The sequence below is a fragment of the Phascolarctos cinereus genome, unplaced genomic scaffold, assembly GCF_003287225.1.
Source record: "Phascolarctos cinereus isolate Bilbo 61053 unplaced genomic scaffold, phaCin_HiC Scaffold_5;HRSCAF=322, whole genome shotgun sequence".
NCBI classification, from domain to species: Eukaryota; Metazoa; Chordata; class Mammalia; order Diprotodontia; family Phascolarctidae; genus Phascolarctos; species Phascolarctos cinereus.
In genome coordinates, this window is record NW_027555958.1 from 77,882,978 (window position 1) to 77,905,351 (window position 22,374).

The 22,374-nt window shown below is 38.3% G+C and overlaps 2 protein-coding genes across 6 annotated transcripts in view; one reads left to right on the forward strand and one right to left on the reverse strand.

Moving 5' to 3' along the window:
- Window positions 1-18,180, reverse strand: part of CCDC18 (coiled-coil domain containing 18) — a 97,781-nt gene extending 79,601 nt beyond the window's left edge. For 3 of the 5 annotated variants that reach the window (XM_020972028.1, XM_020972029.2, XM_078155013.1), the window contains exons 1-6: window positions 17,663-18,180; window positions 14,883-15,020; window positions 13,408-13,582; window positions 12,224-12,394; window positions 11,565-11,671; window positions 7,860-7,988 (exon numbers count right to left, since the gene is read on the reverse strand). In XM_020972028.1, the coding sequence (XP_020827687.1) occupies window positions 7,860-7,988; window positions 11,565-11,671; window positions 12,224-12,394; window positions 13,408-13,582; window positions 14,883-15,020; window positions 17,663-18,108 (1,166 nt within the window). In that variant the 5' untranslated portion in view covers window positions 18,109-18,180. Of the gene's footprint in view, window positions 1-7,859; window positions 7,989-11,564; window positions 11,672-12,223; window positions 12,395-13,407; window positions 13,583-14,882; window positions 15,021-16,901; window positions 17,341-17,662 lie in introns of those variants that run through there. The other 2 variants (XM_020972030.2, XM_020972027.2) reach the window with 2 other exon arrangements.
- Window positions 18,156-22,374, forward strand: part of TMED5 (transmembrane p24 trafficking protein 5) — a 28,929-nt gene continuing 24,710 nt past the window's right edge. The window contains exon 1 of the mRNA XM_078155014.1: window positions 18,156-18,184. The gene's annotated coding sequence lies outside the window, so the exon portion shown is untranslated. The remainder of the gene's footprint in view (window positions 18,185-22,374) is intronic.

Below are 22,374 nucleotides of genomic sequence, written 5' to 3' on the forward strand. Positions count from 1 at the left end.
GATGAGAAAGCCATAAGAAAGCTGCCCGACGTTACACAAGTTAAAAGCATTCGAGTTGAATACATATTCTCTGACTCAATTACCAAACCCCTATACAGTGTGTAATATGAGAAACAGCATACCATGGAAACTGCTTCCCTGAAAAAGTCCCTGGTTTCAGTTTACCTTTTGGTTATTTGGTTATAACAAACATTACAACCCTTGAACTTCTGCATAAAGGTAGGATAAATAATAGCCAATAATAATAGCTTATTTATACTAAAGTGTTCTGGAGAAGTAAATTCCCCAGATAATCTAAGTTTAAATTTTTAAGAAAGCAAAGCTGTTTAATTTCAATAGAAATTACTTTTTAAAATATTACTGTCTTAGTAAACTAAGAATACACCTGTACTTCATAACAAGATGTGTATTCCCTCAACTGACCCTTGCCTTCCTATCCTCTACACTTCTTAGCCATGTCCCTCTGTTAATAATCCTCCACAGAAGACTCAGAAGGCCCACCCAACAGACCAGGGTCCTTTCTCTTAATTTCTTCACACTGTGTAAATACCAATAGGATATGTGTACTATCCAACAGCTATCTCTCAATCTTGCAAAATAGATGACCTTCATTTTATTTACAGTTAATATATTTCTTCTTTGATAATATGTATTATGCTGCTTCTACATCTATCCATTTATTTTACATTTAATAGTCTTTTATTGTTCAGGATTTCAAATTTTATTATTTATTTATTTAAAACATTCTTTTTTTAAAAATTCTAAGTTCCAAATTCTCTCCTTCCCTCCTGTGCCTCCCCCATCCACTGAGAAGGCAAGTAATATGATATCAATTTTACATGTGAAATTATGCAAAACATATTTCCACATTAGCCATGTTGTAAAAAAAAAAAGTGTGAAAAAATTACACTTCAATTTGCATTCAAGAGTTCATCAGTTCTCTCTCCGGAGTGGATAATATTTTTCATCATGAGTCCTTCAGAACTATCTTGGATCACTGTACTAATCAGAGTAGCTAAGTCTTTCACAGCTGATCATCATTACAATATTGTTGTTATTGTGTACAATGATCTCCCAGTTCTGCTCACTTTACTCTGCATCGATTCATATAGGTTATTCTGAAACCATTCCCTCATCATTTCTTATAGCATAATAATATACTTTTTAAATTTTTATTTTTAATATTATTTTAATTCTTTTAATTTTTTAATTTAAAATTTAATTTTTAAAAACATTTTTCCCTCTCTACTACCCTTCTCCCATCTATCGAGAAGACAAGCAATATGATATTCATTATGTAGAAGTCATGCAAAACATATTTCCACATCAGCCATGTTAACACAATAATATACTGAATATAATTTAAACTTTTCTTTTGACTCCGTGCCATTATGAATAGGCGTCGTAGCTACAGAAGTTGTATAACGTAGCTCTAAATGGATACTGAACCTAGAAATACTATGAAACTTGCTTTCCTGAAAAAAGTCCCCAATTTCAGCTTACTTCTTGGTTATTTGTATTGATTACAAACATCAGAACACATAAACTTTTGCATAAAGGTTTAATAAAGGATATATAACTACATGATCTCCAAAGCAGAGAAACATGACTGACTTTGTTAAATAAAAAGTTTTACAAAAGTGTGTGTATATTTGTGTGTTTATATCACCTACATTTTCCAATATATTCCTTCTCCACTTCTACACTCAGAATGCCATACCTTATAACAAAGAGAATATAGTTCAGCAAAATTAACCAACGTACTCAAAAAGTCTGACATTACATGAAGCCTTTCATATCCATATTCCCTGGACTCTGTAAAGGAGCATACACTATTTTGTGAACAAAAAAAGTAAGGAGACAGAAATAATTTATATTGTCACTGGAGTGACAAAGCACCTGGACAGAGGGAAGAAACAGATGAGGAGTTAGGAACCAGATCATAAATCTGACACAAAGGCAAGATATAGTTATTGCATAACAAAAACCTGTTAAGAGTCTTAATGATAATTTCATCCTTTAAAAAATAGAAGTCGTACCAAGGGAAAATGCTACTAATTCTGAATGAGGAACCAAATGCCCAAATTCCATATTGGTTACATAGAAGTCACAGGAACCATGGAGGAAAGTTATCACTCTATCTTCAAATTTGTGATAGTGACGATAGTAAGGCATAATCTTCTGACATCCACTTTAGACTTTAGGAGAAAAGACTGCAAAGGATTCAGAAAAAGATTAGACGGAATATCATGGCCTAAGACTCTATAAGGAAGGTTAGCCCAGGAGAGATGGGAAGCTCTCAAGAATGAAACTCTAAAAATAAACAGAAATTATTCTCGGCAAAGGTACAGACATAATAAAGCTAAATTTCAGGGGTAGAGTCAAGGTTGGAGAGGTAGAATTTTTGCTTTAGCTCACCCAGCATACTTTCTACACAACAACCTAGAAAACATGCCAAGCCAAATTTTCAATGGGAAAACCAAGGAAAATGTCACAGTGAGTTATATTTCCAAGCCAGTGGTTAATATTTCAAACCCATGCTTAGGAAAAGTCACAGTGAATCATATTTCTAACCCAAGCTTAGGAAGACAGAGAAGTCTGTTGACCTAAGTGGTGACAAGTTGGCAGTGGTGTATAACATTCTAGCTCATAGGGACCAAGGGGCATGCTAGGGCAGGAAGCACAAGCACAGAAAGAGAACCCAGGGAACTCACGAAATAGCACTAGGCACAATAATTGATGCCATCCGGTAGGTCTGTTGCCCATTATCCAGTTCCAGGTCACAGACCCAGTATAGAGAGGAAGTATTGAGTGAGCAGGATCTTAGCTGAGTAGTGAGCACAGAACAAAGTCCAGAAACTTTGCTGTGTGGCTCTGGGCTCAGAAGCACAGCAGAAACTTAGTTGGGACCTTTAGCACAGCACATAAGCCTGCAGTGGAATAACCAGGAAAGGAGACCAAGACCAAAGAGGAGGAAACAGTTTAGTTGCTCTGAACCTGCAGGCTCTCAGTGGGCTAACAGTGACAGAGTCCAGCAGCAGTCTATATTCAACTACACACAAGCCAGCAGACCCAATTTATAAAGCTCAGACCAAGAGGGTAGTGAATAGTCCTTTCTCCATATCACACCACTTTGGAATCACTGATAACCTGCAGGACCCAGACTGAGATGTGAAAGTAGCAGAAAACAAGACAGAAGCTCAGGCCAGATGTTCCCACAACCCCACCCCCAGAAGTAAACAAAGTCCAATACTCCCATAAAGTCCAAAAGTCAGAAGTAGGTTGGAAGAATGAGCAAACAAAGGGAGGTGGCTCAGTAGATAGAGCTCTGGCCTTGGAGCCAGGAGGACCTGAGTTCAAATCTGACCTCAGACACATAATACTTACTAGCTGTGTGACCTTGGGCAAGTTACTTAACCCTACTGCCTAACAAAAACCAAAAAAAAAAAAAGAAGAAGAAGAATGAGCAAACAAAAAAAGAATTAGACAATGAAGAGCTACTATCGTGACAGAGAAGCTCAAAACTCAAATACTGTTGTTTACAAGAAATACACTTGAGTTAAAATAAGGGGCTGGGGCAGAATCCACTATGCTTTTAAGCTGATGTAAAAAAAGAGGTGGCGATCAAGATCTCAGACAAAGTAAAAGCAAAAATAGACCTAATTAGTAAAGATAATTAGGGAAACCACATCTTGCTAAAACATATCATAGACAATGAATTGATATCAATGCTGAAGATGTATATATCAAACAGCATAGCATTTAAAATCTTAGAAGAAAAGATAAATGAGTTGTAGGAGGAAACAGACAGTAAAACTATAATAGTGGAGGACCTAAATTTACACCTCTCAGACCTAGATAAAATCTAAGCATAAAATAAATATGAAAGAAGTTAAGAAGCTGAAGAGAATTTTAGAAAAGTTAGATATGATAGACTTCTGAAATGGAAATAGAAAGTATATCCTTTTTTCTCAATTGAATAAGGCACCTTCACAAAAACCGATTATGTATTAGGGCATAAAAACCTCACGAACAAATGCAAAAAAAGCAGAAATATTAAATGCATCTTTTTCTGACCATAATGTAGTAAAAATTACATTCAACAAAGAGCTTTTAAAGCATAGATTAAAATTCATTAGAAATTAACAATCCTAAAAAATGGATAGGTCAAAGAACAAATCATAGAAAGTCAATAATTTCATTAAAGATAATGACAATAATGAGACAACATACTAAAATCTGTGAGATGCAGCAAAAGCAATGCTCAGGGGAAAATTTTTATCTCCAAACATTTACAATGATAAAAGAGAGAGCAGACTGATAAGTCGGACACCTGACTAAAAAAATTAGAAAGCCAACAAATTTAAAACCCTCAAACACCAAAATAGACATCCTAAAAATCAAAGGAGAGATGAACAACAATGATAGTAAACAAAAGTTGAATAAAGCGAGAAGGTGGTAAAGAAAAAAAAGACAAAATAGATAAACCATTGGCTAATTTGATTTATAACAAGAAAGAATAAAATAAAATTACTGGTATCAAAAATAAAAAAGGGGGAAAGATGGTAAAAATAAATACCTTCTTGATCCTACCAGCTGACACACACACACACACACACACACACACACACACAACAAACTCAGTTGGGTATAGAACTCTATCTTACTCAGCAGGGAAGTAGGAGGGGAAGGAGATAAGAGAAAGGAGAGGGAGGTGATATAAAAGGGAGAAAAGATGGGAGGCAGTGGTCAGAAGCAAAACAGACTTTTGAGGAGGGATAGGGTAAAGACAAAGAGAAGGATAAACAAAAGAAAACACAATGGAGGGAAATGCATAGTTAGTAATCATAACTGTGAATGGAAATGGGATGAACTCACCCATAAAACAGAAGCAGACAACAGAATGGATTAGAAACCTGAATCCAACAATATATTGTTCAGAAGAGACACACTTGAAACAGAAAAGACACACAAAGTTAAAATAAGGGGCTGGAGCAGAATCTATTATGCTACAGCTAAAGTAAAAAAGGCAGGGGTAAGCAATCATGATTTCAGATAAAGCACAAGCAAAAACAGCCCTAATTAAGAGAGATAATCAACGAAACTATATTTTGATAAAAGATACTATAGACAATGAAGTAATAATATTGAAAAATTTTCCAGTGCATTTCTCAGTTAAATGCCCCATTTTCAAATACATATGGAACTAAGTCAAATTTATAAACATAAGAGACATTCCCCAATTGATAAATAGTCAAGTAATATGAACAGGCAATTTTCAGAAGAAAAAAACCAAAGCTATCCAAAGAGACATATGAAAAAATGCTCTAAATCACTATTGGTTAGAGAAATACAAATTAAAATTGCTGTAAGGTACCACCACCTCATACCTATCAGAAATGACAAATGCTGGAGAGGATGAGGGAAAATAATAAAAAAAAAAAGGAAAAATAATTAATGAACTGCTGGTGGAGTTGTGAACTGGTCCAACCATTTTGGAGAACAATTTGGAACTATGCCCAAAGAATTATAAAACTGTACCTTATCTTTGATCCAGGAATACCTCTATGAGGTTTATATCCCAAAGAGACCAAAGAAAAAGGAAAAAGATTTATTTGTACAAAAATAATGGTACCAGCTCTTTTTGCACTGACAAAGAATTGGGAATTGTGGGGATGCCTATCAATTGGGGAACAGTTGACCAAGTTGTGGCATGTTGTTGGGATGGAACACTATTGTACTATAAGAAATGACAAGCAGGATAGTTTCAGAAAAACCTGGGAAGACATATATGAACTTATGCAAAGTGAAGTGAGTAGAAACAGATCACTGTGCACAATAACAGCAATACTGTAATGATGATCAACTGTGAAAGACTTAGTCACTCTGATCAATAACAGTGATTCAAGACAATTCAGAAGGACTCATGATGAGAACTGTTATCCATCTCCAGAGAGAGAACTTATGAACTGAGTGCAAACTGAAGTATAATTTTCTCACTTTACTTTTCTTGCTTTTTTTTTTGGAACATGGCTAATATGGACATGTGTTTTCATGATTTCACATGTATAATAGGCATCAAACTGCTTGCCTTCTGAGTGGGTGGGGGGAGGAACTGGATGGAGGGAGAGAATTTGGAACTCAAAATTTTTAAAGAAATGTTAAAAATAAATATAAGGTTTTTTTTTCAAAGACTAGAAAGATGGGGGTCGGGTGGCATTAGGTTATGGAAGGCTCTACATGCCAAAGGATTTTGTATTTGATTCTGGAGGTGATAGGGAGTCACTGGAGTTTACTGAATATGTTGATATAATCAGATCTGCGCTTAAGAAAAATCACTTGGGTGGCTGGAATATAAACTGAAATGGGGGGAGACTTGAAGCAGACTATTGCAGTAGTCCAGGAATTAGATGATAAGAGTCTGTACCATTAATAAATTAATGTCAACTATGAGAGAATTGTCTCTCTAGTCAAGTATTCTTAGCCTTGTATCATTCAACATTTTTGTGATACAATGTTCCATTCGTTATCCTTCTATCTCGGGAAAAGCACATGTAAGAGAAGAATGGAATAGGTTCTCGTATAAACTAGTTGCTAGATCCTCGCTACCCCAGCCACTCTCTTTCTACCTAACTGGACTAGAATGGCTGAAAAATATAAAATTACAAAGCAGAAAGTGTGGCCTAAGAGATTTTGCTGGCTTCCTTGAAGTAAGAAGGACTTTGGGCTCAAATTCTGCCTCTGATACTTTGTGACCATGGGCGAGTCACTTCTACAGTAGGAGACAGACACGTATGAGCACACACAAAGCAGATGAAGGTACTTTTGGGCAGGGAAAGCACTAGAAGCGGGGGAAGTTCAGGAAAGGAACCCTGGAGCACTTGAGCTGAGTTTTAAAGGATACTAAGGATAAGAGGAAGGAAGGCAGGCATGCATTCCAGGCACAAAGATAGCCAATGTAAAAGCACTTAAGTGGGAGTAAGAGGTAGGTCAGTTTGGGTGGATGATAGAGTACATGAAGAAGATTAATGGGTATGAACTGGGGCCAGATGGGGAAAGGCTTTGAGTGTTAAACAGAACACGTGATACATGATGCTAGAAGCGATAAGGAGCCACTGGAGTTTACTGAGCAAGAAAGTGACATGGTCAACAGAATCAAAACTGCTTCAAACACCCTAACCTCCGTGGTCCTCAACTTACTCATTTTCTACGACCTATTCATTCAATCCACCTCAGCCCCACAAAGATATGGTCATACCTTTGATCTTGCTATCACCTACAAATTCACCACTTTCATGTTCACTTATTCTCAAATTCCTTTATCTGATTATAATCTGTAGTTATTTTACCTCTTCCTCTGCCTGGCAACCCCAAATCCTGTTCTTCAACCTCACTGTGAACTCCAATTCCCTCAAAACCTTTGTTCTTTTCCAGGCCATCATCCCTTCATGGACTACACTCTCCTCCCCAACCTATCTTGACCCCCTTGGTGAGCCAGTTCAACTCCTGTTCCTTGCCCCCTTATCTGGTAGCCAATCTTGATTGCCCTACCAAGTTTCAGCTCAGATTGCTGAAAACATGGACTGCCCTTCTTCCTACACACATATTGCTGAACCAAGCTGGAAAAAATTATGAAACCATGCTAACTGAATCTTCTACACAGAGATGAAGTTCTCAATATCAAATGTAAAAAAAAAAGAAATGCTAACATTAAAGAATTTTCATTGAAATATTTTTAACCACTTGATTTCAGAATTCCTATTTAAATTACTCACCTGTTAGAAACACTTAATTATAAGTGTAAATAGATGTGTTCCTTTATATTTGCTACAACTAAAATGATTTCATTTTAAAAATACCTCTTTCCTTGTTTACTTTGTTCAATCAAATCCAACTTCAACTCTGAACATTTTTCTTTCAACTTCTGTAAACTTTGTTCCTTTTCAATCACAGTTTTCTGGCTCTGTTCTAATTTATCTTCTGCTTCCCTATGAAAAGAAATGAGGTTTTAAGATAATAAGGAAAGATGAGTTATTTTAGAATTCTAGTATTTTGTATACATTAAATAGGGAATATAAGATTGTCCTCAAAAACACTGCAAAGAGAAAAATCTGAATCTGATATATTTCAGATTAACTTATTCTCTTACTGACTGCTCAGTGAGTCAGCATATATCTCTTAAGTTTCAAAATTCAACCCATTAATAAATAGTTTAAATGAAAAGCAACATGGTAATGATTAAAGCAATGGTTCTCTGAAACTTTAATGACTCCCACGATAGCAATTACTAGTATGCAGCATTAGCATGTAGTGATTAAGAAAATACATGACAAAAAGCTACCATGAATTGTATTAAGTTTATATTTTATTAAATACAAAATAATCCACATATATTTTGAAAATAGTAATTATATTTATATTTTTGTGATTTCATCAGTAATACTTATATTCAGATGCAGACATTCATTTTATAGGTTGCTGTGTTTGGGTTTCACAGGTATATTCAAACTTCACAAGTCTGACATCTAGCACAGAAAGAAAGGTTTAGAAAATATTTATATAAATTTAATATGTATTTAATTCAAGGCAAAACAAATTATTGTGAGCAGCTAGATAGTGCAGTGGATAGAGCACTAGAAGACCTCAGGAAAACCCGAGTTCAAATTCAACCTCAGGTACTTACAGGGTAAGTCATTTATCCTAACTGCCTCAGTTTTCTCATTCATATAAGTGAGGATAATAATAATAGCACATATGGCCCAAGGTTGTTGTGAGGATAAAATGAGATATTTGTAAGGTGTTTTTCAAACCGTAAATAAACGTTAGCTATTAATGTCAAATAAGTACAAGGTACTCAGTATCTTAAACTCACCATCTGTAACTAAACATCAGCCACACTGATATTTTTCTAAAGGCTCAAGAATTTGCTTCCTAGTCTTTCCTGCTGTGTTCATTAGCCAGATTTTGGTGTATACTCATATGATAAAAGTTAGGAAATAGGTTACCATATGAACCAGAATGATGTTCTGGAGGCTGGTAAGTAAAGGAAATGACAGCAGGAGCAAATACCACCTATCCACCTCAGCTTCATTCACTCTCATGTCCTCTACCACCTGGCCCCTATGCTGAACACAGCCCCTGGAATAGTAAGATAAAAACACCCTACCCAGAAGGCCCTTTATCCAAAGCTTAATACCTCCTTCATCTCAAGGCAAATAACTGCCCTCCCCCATCGAGGAGACCTATGAAGAGAAAAGGCAAGTGGCCTGAGGTCAAAGTACCTACATTGTTCCTCCTTGTACCCCAATAGGGGCCAGTAGGGTGTGAGGTATTTAGTAGGGGCTCAATGAACATCTGCTGACTGAATAAAAGAATGAAAGCTGCCAATATACAGTGGAAATTGAGGGTTACAAAGAAGGAGCTTTAACAACTCTTGATCAATTATTTGTCATTATATATGATTGCCTTTCTTCACTTTATTAAAATATTACTACTAAACATTTTATTAGGAAGAAAAATACAGAGGAAAGAACAAAGTCCATCTCTGTCACCAACTAGTAACCTTTGCGACTTTGGGCAAGTCCCTTAGCCTCTCTGAGCCTCTGTCTCTTCTTCCATAAAATCAGGGGCATCACTTCTGAGGTCCCTTCCACCTCTAAATCTACAATCTTGGGATTTTAAGTACTTGTTTTCAACCTACCCATGAAGGACTGACTGTATTATTTTAAAATGGATAAGAAAATTAATTAGTTCAAACTTTAGTCAGAATGTATAAACTATAAAACAAGTCTTTTTTTATAGCTCAATTACTGCATTTTGTCATGTGGACTAATAACAGTATTCAATTAACTCTTTGTGGAAGGGATTAACTCTTTGCCATTAATCTGAATTATACCTGGAGCATAAGACTTGTTTTCAACTACTGCTAATTATATCCCCTCTGCCTACTTACACTGCATTGAACCCACAGCCTTATCTTAGGCTATAAGGAAAGAGAAAATCTTTTTTTCCAAATGAAATGTCTACTTCCTCAGCTGAAAACCCATTTTCCAGCAAAGATTTGAAAATACCTATTTAAATGCCTTCCCACAACCCCCACACAAGTGAAAACCACAATGACAGTAAACTTAGGAAAATAAAAATCTCTTCAGAATGATAATTGTTTTGCTTCCAAAAGGTGGAGCTTTCCATCACAGGTCTGTAACTGGAAGTTAGGAGATGAACAACAGGGGCAGTTGTTCAACTGCCTCTCAAGCTGTCACATACACATTCATTATTTTATGTGACAATGTCAAAAATTTTCAGACTCTCTGGCACAAAAGTATATGCTACAGATTTTTTTAAAAATCTGGGGGATTTACACATGTTGCCCATGATGAGGTGTTTTATTTTTTTAAATGTTAGCATATTTAGTAAATGTTTACTAAACTTTATGCATATAGGTTTTTCTAATCCCTACAACTCACAGGTCATCTTGATGGAATCTAGCCACTGCCTACAACCCCAATATCTCAAGTTCTTCATGTGCCTCACTAGAACAGCAGGTGTATGAACCACATCCATCAAGTCTCAAAGAGGACAACAACAGTCAGCCATTGATCTTGCCCCAGACAGGACCACAATAGTCAGCCAATCAGAAAGCGGCACCAACAGGACATAAAGTAGGATGTTTGACCACTAAATCACAGCCTACGTGGATGGTCTGTGTAGTAACAGCAAAGAACAGTTCTAAGGTGAACTTATGATGTAGAAAGGCTTATTATAATATCATTGTCATACAATAATGCCCCCCAATGGATTTTTCTGTATACATTCTGGGTAATTTGCATGCACAGTTCCCTCTCATAGCAATAAACCCCTCCTATATTTTAATATTCATATATTCTGTAATGATGTAATTGCATCTTTTGCTCTATAAAAATCCGTCTTGCTTTGGATAAGCTGCTGGTTCCTTCTTGGAGCATAGCCCACTTTCTAAGAGGTGTAATTCTCAATAAATGCCTTTTTTTGGGTTGGAGATGGTCTGAGTCTATGAATTCTTTTGAGATGACCCTGCAACACATCTTGAACCTCAACAACCTCACCCAGATGCTTCCCAGCTTCTTCAAACTCCTTTAATCTGATCTCATCTTCTTCCCTTTTAGTCTCTGGTTCCTCTCTTTTAGATAACTAAGTAAGATTAAGGAAAGATAAGAAGAGTAAGAACTCTCAAAACATCCCATTTGTGGTTTGTTTGGTATTTTGCCAGTGAAGATTAGTATTCTCTATTATATGATGGTACAAAATGTGGCAAAAATAAGGTACAGAATTTAATATATATCATATGTCTCATTATTAGGAACCTGTATATTTTAATGAAATGGCACAAGATACAAATATATCATCACACTTACAAAATGCATTATAATAGAAAGGAAGTTCTGAAGATTAGATTCAGTGAACATTGGGCACTGTTTCTAAAAATACTGAAAGCTACTGACCATTAAGAATGTACTGGAAAAAAACATTTAGTAAGGCCATACATTTAAGAAAGATAATGATATAGAATGTTTCTTATTTTCTACCTCAAAACTTTATCTTGGGCTGAAATTTCTGCTTCCAAATTTATAATCTGCTCTTCTAAAATTGGGATGCTAAAGGACTGTGATTGAGTACTTTCAAGAACACAGATCTGAAATAAAAAAAACATATTTAGTTTCTCTGAGTCTCGGTTTCCTCATCTATAAAATGAGACAGCCCTAGATCAGAGCTCCATAGCCCCTCCCTTTGCAACCACGTTGATGATCAATTATAAAACTGATAAATGCAGTAAGTTTTAGAGTAACTACCAATCACCTTCCTTTAAAGACCCAAGTATCAAAAGAAACAACCCTGTTCCCCTCCTCCTCCCTCACTGACCTGAAGGTCATATTCACTTACCTTACTTACTTATTTAACACTTGAAGTATTTCCAATTATCTGGGGAGAGATTGTGTAGGGTGGGAGTACACGAAAAGGAAAGGGAATCAATTTTCTATTTCCCCGGAGTATATGATGCCAACCCATGGTCCTACTCTAAAAAGTTCTAATTGGTATAATACAATTGCTATAAATAAAATTCATCAAGTAGCAAGCAATACTAAACCAAACACAAGAATAATGTTTTCCTTTAATCATGAAATGTAAAAAAGGATTAGTTACCTTTTGCCCTAAACATAAGGATTTACCATTTTAAGATACATACTTTTGTTCTTGACTGTGTCAATTCAAAATGGAGAGATTCTATTTTATTCATTAGGATATGATTCTGAGAGATCAAAGAAGCATTATGTTGCCGAAGTTTATTCAGTTTCTCCAGAAGGCCTTTATTTTCCTGATCCACACTTGTGTTAGTGATAGAAGATACAACATAAGACTAGAGCAAGAAAGAAAGTCATCTATTTTGGATCATCTTACTTTAAAAAATCAAACTCATTATACATTATAAATGAGAAACAAAGATTAACAACAGTTTTATCAGTCAATGAATGCTAACCATTTATTTACAAATAAGTCCAAAAATGAGAGTCAGTCTAGGCAGACTATTTTCAAATTACATTGATTAATAAATAAGAACTAAATAAAGCATTTAACTAGGAGAATATGTGACAATCTCCTGAATCCCACAGAACAGAAAAAAGAGTACATTGCTCACTACCTGTGTGCAACCTTGGTTAAATTGTTTAACCTTTGTGCCTTAGTTTCCTTACATGTAAATTAACTGCATTAGACTAGATTTCATCTCTGATGTGACTTCCAGTCTTAAATCCTGTGATCTTTCATAACATTTGTAGGAATTTAGGTTGTAAACAAAAGTTACTTCTATCATCTGGCTTGAATTGGTTCACTAAACTAGCCATGAATATTCCTTAAAAAACAAAACTGTCTACTGGTGTTCTCAGAATTTGAAAAATTGTGAAGGAAAAGTAGGTAATACTGAGCACTGAGTGTCTACTAATTTCTGAATCTTAAGGATAGCAATTGTAGTAATAATAGGGTTTGCTATTAAGAAACAATTACTCCTGGTAACTGCCACCAAACCAAGTTCTAAGCACCCTAGTTAGCATCACAGGTGGAGGTGGAGATGGGTTGGAAAACAAGGAAACAGATAGCAAGGCTCTTGCCTTCATGCAGCTAAAATTCAGTTGTGCAAACAAACTACATACATACAAGAGAAGATAACTAACAATACACAAAAGTTAGAAAACATCACTGCACTAAAACAGATACTTTTTAGGAAGCAAATATGAACAAGCATTGTAGTGTCTTTGTGCTCAAAACTATACCAGAGTTCTGAGAAATACAACAGATAGTGACAGTCTCTATAAAAACCATAACACATTCAAAGAAGAAATATTTTATTCAAATAATGCTAAAAATAATAATAACCTTGTCTCTTGATTTTCTTTGCAGATCACTACTGCTGTAAGGCATTTTACCAATGTTTTTATGAGTAGAATAATTTACAAATCCAGGGTGGAAAGGCTGAACAAGATCATCCACTGAGAGTTTCTCAAACCTTGTTGGATGGACGCTGTTCTCAGAACTGTTACCTGGACTACTACTAGAGAAAAAAAGAAAAAAATTCTTCTAGTCCTTAAATAAATACATGAAAAAAGCTCTTAAGTTCACAGAAGTGAAAATAGAAAACAAAAGGAAATATTGGCTTCACATATTTGAAGTTATTGGCTCTTCTATTTATTTAAATTTTATGTCTTTAAAAATTAAAATTTGTTTTTATATTTTAAACCCTAGATATTTTCCAGAGTGTATATGTTTCAGATTGCTTAGGATCCAAATAACAGTAATAATAAGTCTGCTGAAATATAGTGTAGCCTAACAGCTAGAATATGACCCTTGTGTCCAAAGCCTATTTCTCTGTGACCATGGGCAAGTTACTCAACCTAAGCTGAGTTACAGAACAGCTGAGATTTGCCTCCTAGAGTATTAAAATAAACACCTGCTTTAGTCTTTGTACATAAATTTCAGATCACAATTTAAAAAAAAACCTAACATTTATTGAGCACAAATTCTGTCAAAGCATTCTTCTAGACAATTGAGAGGCACAGACAAAAGTGAAAGTCATTGCCCTCATTGCAAGGAGCTTACCCCATAAAGAGAAGGCAACAGGGGGTATGGGAGATTGATGTGCTCTAGGAAAGTTTAAAGGGACAGCACTTTGAGCTTCAGGGATCCAGGCAAAGGTACAAAGGAGGTGGTGCCTAATGTTAAAAGGACTCTAAAAGACAGACATGAGAAAATACTTTGGCCATGGGGACAGGAGACAGACTGATTTGTTAAGGGAACACCTAACAGTTCAAGTTTGTATGAAACACGAAATATTTTAAGAGAAATAATGTGAAAATGGTTTGGAAAAACAGAATACGGCCAGATTGTAGGTGGCTTAAATGCCAGGTTACAAAATTTACAATTATACAAAGAAAGCCTGACTAAAGGGATTTTTTTTGTTTAAGCAGAGGAATGTCATAGTCATACTTTTCTTAGGAAGATTATTAAGCAGTTATGTGTAGGATGGATCAAAGAGGGGAAAATCTGAAGGGAGAAAGAACAATTAGGAGGCTATTAAAATAGTTCAAGGGAGATATGATGAAGGCCCCACATGTCCAGATCTTAGTTTTCTCATCTATAAAGAAAAATAAGATATCTAAATCTAAAATTATTTGATTCTATGCTACAATTTTCTCTTAATATGAATAATTTTCAAATATTTCTATTTTTTATTGTGGGTTAACTATTTTTTCCTAAGTTGGGAAGGAAAAAAACATCCAAAATTTTTAATTTTCCTGGTATGACAATAAATTTAGGCATAACGTACAAAATTCTAGAAATTATTTATCATTTACCTACTAGAAAGCTCTTCTCCTAAATTCTGTAAACTCCATTCTGTTTTCTCCAATTCATTTCTTAATGAAGCAACATTTGCTAACAGATCTTCTTCATTATCTTTCTGGTAGTATTCCAGTGAAATGGGTTCCACTTGGCTGGGGGAAAAAAAGCCACATTCTTCTATTAGCTTTCTTGATAAGTCACTTTAACCTCTCTGGACTTCAGTTCCTCACCTGTAAAATGAAAGGGTTGGACTAAATTACCTCTAAAGTCCCTTCCACTTCTAAGCCTATATTATCCTCTAATTACATACAATTTTGTATGAGTAAAAAATTGTTCAACATTAGCAATTCTTTGAACTTGTAACCTCCAGATTAAACTGAGACTAGTTTAACCTATGTCTAACTTCAGCTACTTTAAAATCTTTCATAATGTAGTGGACTTTCTATATTACTTAAAAGCTTCAAGTCAATGAAAAATCTGAATGACATAATCATGCTGGATAAACTAATTTATTATCTAATCCAAGTTCTTATTTGTCTTTAACTGTTTGGTTTTATATCTATTTATATTTGTGCTTTATAAATACCATTTTCAACAGTAGCTTCCTGAATTTTTTTTCAAAATTAGTTCAAATATTCCCCTATATAGAAAACTTGATCTTTATCACACATATTTATAGAGAAAAAGGAATTGAGGAACTTTGTATGTAATAAAATGTCATGATAAAGATAATACAAAATAAAGCCTAATGACATTGTCACCATCACTGCCAAAACTGTTCAGGTCAATACTGTTTTTACTTTTGGAAGTTCTATCCTAATTAGAAAAGGTTAATCTGATCAGCACCTTAAAATGAACATTACATCTTTTTGAGCACTAAAACTTTCCCAACTAAATTCATCTCCCACAAAACACCATTTTCTGCATAATAATAGCTGAGTGATAAAGAAGTTGTATTAATTTAGGACTGTGATTCTTTTACATCTTCCTTCCTAATACTGAAATTAAATTGCTCACTCACCCCCTTAAACAACCTCTTAACATCCTTATCAGCATGTCAGGGACTTATTATCACACCCCTTCCCCTAAAATTCCCTCCAAAAAACATGGAGACAATATACCTATTGAAAAAGTGAGGGAATAAATAGTTTACAAGCCTAATAACTAGTAACTAATGCCAAATCATTTTCACTGGAAATTTTCAGAGTAACTTCACAAACACCAAAAAATAAACTCTGGCAGTGAGCAAGTTGACATTGTTCTTTCTTAATATATGAAATGACTGGACTTTCTTCAATTCTCAAAATTTGTCTTTGGCTTTAATGAACTTTTCCAGAGAAAATGAGTTGCCCAAAGGTCCCTTACCCATACTGCCTTACCCTAGTTCCCTGTGAAGAAAAAGGGAAATAGAGGAAAAGTTGGATAAAGTTAAAGACAGGAATCCAATACTAAAATAGAAGTCGGTAGCCACTTCACTATATTTGAACATATACAAATATTTAATGTAAAACCCTTTGGTTCTCCTAATTATTAACCAATAAATTTGAAGCCTATTGGCACATGTCCACATGTGGAACTATGCATATGTGTGTATGTACGTATATACACAGAGATTCTTAGTGGATCATTTACAGGTGGATAGGTTACTTTTTTCCCCTCACAATTATTACAGGCTCAATTCCTAAATTGGTTTTCTGTAGAATTACATCCAAAGGTGATCATGACTCCTAAGGAATCAGTATTTCCCTCCCGCTCTTCTACGTCATTTCAAAGTCCAAGAACAATGAATTTATTCAAGATGACGCAGTCTACCCCCACCCACATCCACCAGTGACTGTGGCTGAGAAGTGCCTTTCCTGACCCTTCACAGCCTCAGTAACATTTGTCTCTCTCTCTACCCAACCCCGGTAGAACTTGATATAATCGGTTGACAATGGTAACTAAGATGATTTTTTCCCCTTCCCTCTTCCAAACAAAATTCTTCAGACTCTACTCTTTCTGAGGACGGCAGAATCCACCACATACACACACACCTTAAAGAGGCTCTAGGATAGAAACTGCTGAGAGCTGGGGAGGAAGAAGATGGGAAATTCTCCTTCAGCTCCCAACTACGATCTGGACCAGACCCAAAGACGTGCCTCGAGGAAGTAAAGGTAGTAGTAATTTGGCTTCTCCCTTTTCGCGGGGAAAGAGAGCCAATCCTATCAGGATCCGACCACCCGAGGGCGGCGTGGGAGAGATGGGAACCGGAGTTCATGGTTTCCCTCCGGCTGACGGGGACTCCCGGACGACGGCGCTCTCGTCAGGCCTGGCTCCAGGTTCAGTCTCTCCTGGACCAGCGCTAATCGCCCACGACAGGGGCAGTATTTGATGACGGAACCTAGCCCCGTAGCAGCGAACACGTTTCTCCCCTGCCCTCAGCTGCTGCGGCCTCTCTGTTAGGCCCACTTTGTAAAAGGTCCGAGCTGCGGCCCTACGGCTCCCTTCGCACGCCACCCCGACCACGATCTGGTTTGTAACAGCCGCGAGAACCGTTAAAAACACCCTCCTTCCCGACTCTCCTATTCGCGCAAGCGCAAAAAGCGTCCGCGATGCCGCTGGAGCGCACAAGGCCTTTCGGGGATTGTAGTCCACGGGGCTCGTCCAAGTTGCGCCCTTCGGCGACTCTAGGAACTACATTTCCCACAATTCTCCCAAGAGGACACGGGCGGAAGGGGGAAACCTGAAAGGTCCCTTCATTGGGGCGTAACTTACCCAAAGTCCTCGCCCCAAGTGCGTTCTCGCACTTACTCACCAGGAGGCTTCGGCTGTGGACGGTTGCGGAGGCGGCAGCGTGGACGTTTCGGGCGCCGGGTAGAGAGCGGCGGTGGCTCCAACTTGTATTCCGCTTCGATGACCGTCGGACGAGGAGTCGTCCTTGGTGACAAGAGCTGCTAGGTCTAGGGCTGAGACTGTGAGTGGGGCCGGCGGGGGCGGCCGAGCGGTATCGGGAGGCGACCTGTGGAATATCGCCCGAGACACCAAGCCGACCCTGTTGGTTCGCGTCCGGTGAAGAGAGGACGCCGCGTACCGCCTCAGGAAGCCGGAAGGTCCCGCGTCTGTCCAGCTGCAAACCTCGGTCAAGATGGACGAGCCCGGGGTCTGGATCCCCTTCTCTCTGCTCTTGGCCGCGGGCCCATTGGCTCTGCTGGCGCCCGCGGTGTCGGGCTTCTCGCCTTCGCTGGACAGCGACTTCACCATCACCCTTCCGGCTGGCCTCAAGGAGTGCTTCTATCAGCCCATGCCCCTCAAGGCCACGCTGGAGATCGAGTACCAGGTAAGCGGCTGCGGACCGCCCACAGCCGGATGACCCTCTAACCCCACCCCCGCACCTCTGGGACGGTCTGGGACGGACGCACCTCTGTCTTCACTAATGGGGTCAGCGGACTACATTTTGGGAGGCGAGGGGCCTCCCCTAAATGCAGCCGCCACCTCCTGGAGGTGCGACGTGGGGGCCTGTCCCCGCGTCATCTGGCAGGCGGGGAAGCCAAGCGGGCGTGACCCGGGCTAGACCATCCGCCTTTGCCCCAGTGGGAACCGGGCTAGAATTGGTGCTGTCCATGACTTTCCCCTTTGTTTCATAACACGCCCGTCGCTTTTCCTGCCAGCACTTGCATGCATGTATGCTAGGGCTGTGGACGGTGAGACACGTTGTCTTTGGGTCATTGGATGAAGGGGTTGACATTCCCCTAAATTTCTCCCGCTCTCTCCTTCACCGAAGTCTTTTGCTTCAGTAAAACATTCTTCCCTTGGGACTATGCGGGGTTATCCCTACCTTAAAATTGGATGCTTTGGGAAGTTGTCTCTTTTTTTTCCCTACCAGCTACAAGATTTTGGTTAATGGAATGAGCCCGTCCTTCCCTCCCTCATTTCCGTGTTACCTGTTTTCAGAGTGTCAACAACTTCTGCTTGAGTTTTGTTCGCTGCAGGGGAACGGGAGAAACAAATCTCGGCCCTTCATAAGAAATTTAAGAATTTAACTTTAAAAATTAAGAATTTTTAAAGAAATTTGTAAATTCTTACAAATGTCAAGCCTTTATGCTTTGATTTAGCTTCTGTGGATATTTGTCTTTGACTTTCTCCCTTCCCCCTCCCCCTTTCTTTGGCTTTTTCTCCAGAGACTGATTAAAATCTTATTTAGAACATATTGAAGGAGAAAATAATATCATCTAATTTTAGGGGCAGCAACTGAAAATGAGTATATTTTTCTGTTTTGCTTTTCTTTATTCATGTTTTTTGCTTCAGTTTTCAGGGCCAAGTCACAGAAGAGCAAACTGATCAAAGTATTTGTTAGTAGAATCCAAGTGTGCTTGAAATGCATGCTACTTCTAGGCTTCCTTTCAGTTTGTAAGTTTGTAAAAGCAGAATCGCTCAGCTTTCTCTATCTAAAATTAGAAAAAAAATAAGCAGAAAAGAGTAAAAAAAAAGAACTTTTTTTTGGTCTACATGTAGAACAAGGTCAAAAATTTTCTGGTGCCTATTTTCTCACTGCAGAATAGGCTTACCAAAATGAGTTTATAAAAGAATTATAAATTGAATTTTTTTTTCCAGAGGCTAATTGTTCAGTTTAATCAACACACATTAATCAACTACAATGTAAAGGAAGCCACCTTGCTAGGTGCTAGAGATAAAAAGTCAGGAACAAAATAGTTCCTTCCTTCAACAGGCTTATATTCTACTCTAAAGAATTTATTCTACTGTTTTGCAATCTAAAAGGTCTGCAAATAGTATGGTAAATAGTGAATTGAAAAGAGGGGAAAGAGCCTAGGGGAGAGGGAGGAGCTGTGATTCATGGAAGGCTTCACAGATCAGGGGCCCCCTAAACTGAGCCTTGAAAGAAGACAAGGATTCTGAGTGGTGGAGATGAGGAAGTAGTGCATTCCAGGTGTGGAGATGGTTTGTGCAAATACACAGAGGCTGGAGATGAGACATCTAGCTCCAGGAACAGGTAGTATACTGGTTTAACTGGGTCTAGTATGAGATTAGGTTGGAAAGGTAGTCAGGACCCTGATTGTATGAGGACTTCATTGTTAGAGAAGGAATTTGTATTTTATCCTCATGGCAATGTGGAGTCACTGGAGGTTTTTTGAGCAAGTAAACAGGTGACATGATCAAACCTTTGCCGTAAGATTATTTTTGCAGCATATGGAAAATGGAGCAAACAGAGAAGAGACTGGAAGCAGGGAGACCAATTTAGAGACTATTATGGCATTGTTCAGAGGGAGGTGGTGAAGGCATGAGCATTTCGTGTGGTAGCCACATGAATGGAGAGAAATAGATGAATGGAATAGATGTTTTAGAGTAAAAGCCAAAAGGCTAGACATCTGATTGGAAATGAGGTCTGAGAGAGAGGGAAGAATGTCAAAGGTGAACTTGGGTGACCAAGAGGTGCTTCCTCTATATGGAAATAGGGAAGTTTGAAGGAGGAAAGGAACTTAAAGGGGAAGATGGAGTTCTGCTCTGGCCATGTTGAATTTGAGGTGTGCATTGGGCACTCGATAATGCAAATAAATATATATAGATATGAGCCATCTGTATAGAAAGCATACATTGAATCCAGGGAGCAGATTTCAGAAAAGTACGAAGAGAAGGAAGAAAAGAGGGCCCAGGAGCTTGGGGGAAAAGGCAGCCATGCTAAGGGAAGGGAGGAAGGTGTTAGCAGGATTTTACTGAGCCAATCTCTAACCTGAGAATGAGGAAACAGCAGGCCAGAGGCAAAGTGCCAGTAATCAGGTAGCCATTTCATTAATTAGTTTCATTATGAGGAACAGATTTGCAAATCAAGAATTCTCCTGATCAGAATTCCACCTTGCTGAAGTGAAGACAGAAATTATATACATACATCACCAGTGAGAAGGGAGCAGGGGAGGTAGATTATTCCCAGAGCCATGACAGACCCACAAATGGAAAACAGTACAATTATGGAGCTCTGTGGGAGCAATATCGCTCGAGTCCTTGGGGGGGGGGTCACACTTGGTAGGTCATGGGGACCAGAGCTCTGTGACGAGAACAGGTTCTACAGCCTTTGATTCGCTTCACTTCAAGTACACAGGCAGTGATTGTGAGCCTTGTCAAGTTTGGTTGGTCATTTTAAGCTGCATTGTAAATCTGACTCACAAGAGAGGCAATTCTGAAAAATCTAATCTGTTAGTATATTCATTACACATATCATATCGATTATGGTAGAAATCATAATTCCCTCCATATCCCCTCCTTTTGGCCAAAAAGGTTGGAACAACCCTTGGAGGCCGATAAGGAACATTCATTTGAAACATGATTTTTGTTTTATGTAAAAATAAGCAAGTTACAAGTTTAATGCCAAGGTAAGTGGCAAAGCAAATAAAAGAAATATCAGACCAGGAAGGGCAGAACTGAGAATGCTACCAAGGTTTTTAGGCAACCAGGAGAGTAGATCAAAGGGTGAGAGAGAAACATGCTTTAGAATGTTTTGACCCCTATCCCATAAATCTTCCAATTGCTTGTTTAGAGCAGTAAGGTCTTCCTCTATTGGCGAGGATGGGTTGACACAGAAACAATATTCCTCCTCAATGATGGCACAGGGCGCCCCCCCCCCCCAGCCGTTAGAGCATCCAGCACCTTAAGGTTTTGTGATACCGTGAGGGAATCAACCTGCATTTGGAAGCTGGTGACAAACCTCCCTGTGCACTCCAGGCCCATGGCTAGTTCTGCCAAGAGGTTCCTGACAGACAGATGCAGTGTGCTGAAGGTGGCTTTGGTACCAGCTAGGGATCCAGTGGATGCCAACAGGGCCACAGTGGGCAGGAAAACAAACTTTCGCTGTTGATGGAGGGACTACTTTAACCAGAGATAAGAGTGGTTCCCTGGGAATAGGGACAAATTGGGCATAGTGTAGATGGGTGGAGCTGCATAAGAATGGTCCTGTGGAAGGGGGCAATTTATTGGCAAAGGTACAGCTATCAAAGGGTGAATCTAGGCAGTGAGACTGATGGAGTTCAGTGCCTCCAGACATGGATATTTAGCTCTGGCATGGTTACAGAACAAGAGGCCTTTCTGGGATTCCCACATTAACCCACTTCCATGATTTTCAACCATAAAATTATCCTCTTTGTATTCTATCCTTTCAATCTCTCTTTCCCTGTCTCATCCCCTGATACCTATTCTTTTTTCTCACCAAAACTTCCAGAACCTCCAACACTCTCTGTTTACCTAGTCACAGAGTCTCAGAATTAGCAGGGCCTTCAGAGGCCTTCTTGTCTGTCTCAGCAATGAGTACATATCTCCTTAATATCCCCATCCCTAACCAGTCATCCCTGTTCTGGTTTCACTTTCCTCTTTTTACAACCTTGACCTTGATCAGCTCCATTATGTACACTGTCCTCCACCCTGGACTCCCGTGCCCTTTACCCTATCAATCCCCATGCCTGGATCATTCCATCTGCCTTTTCCCAAGCTGATAAACATGGGTGAAGAAAGTCACATCACTTT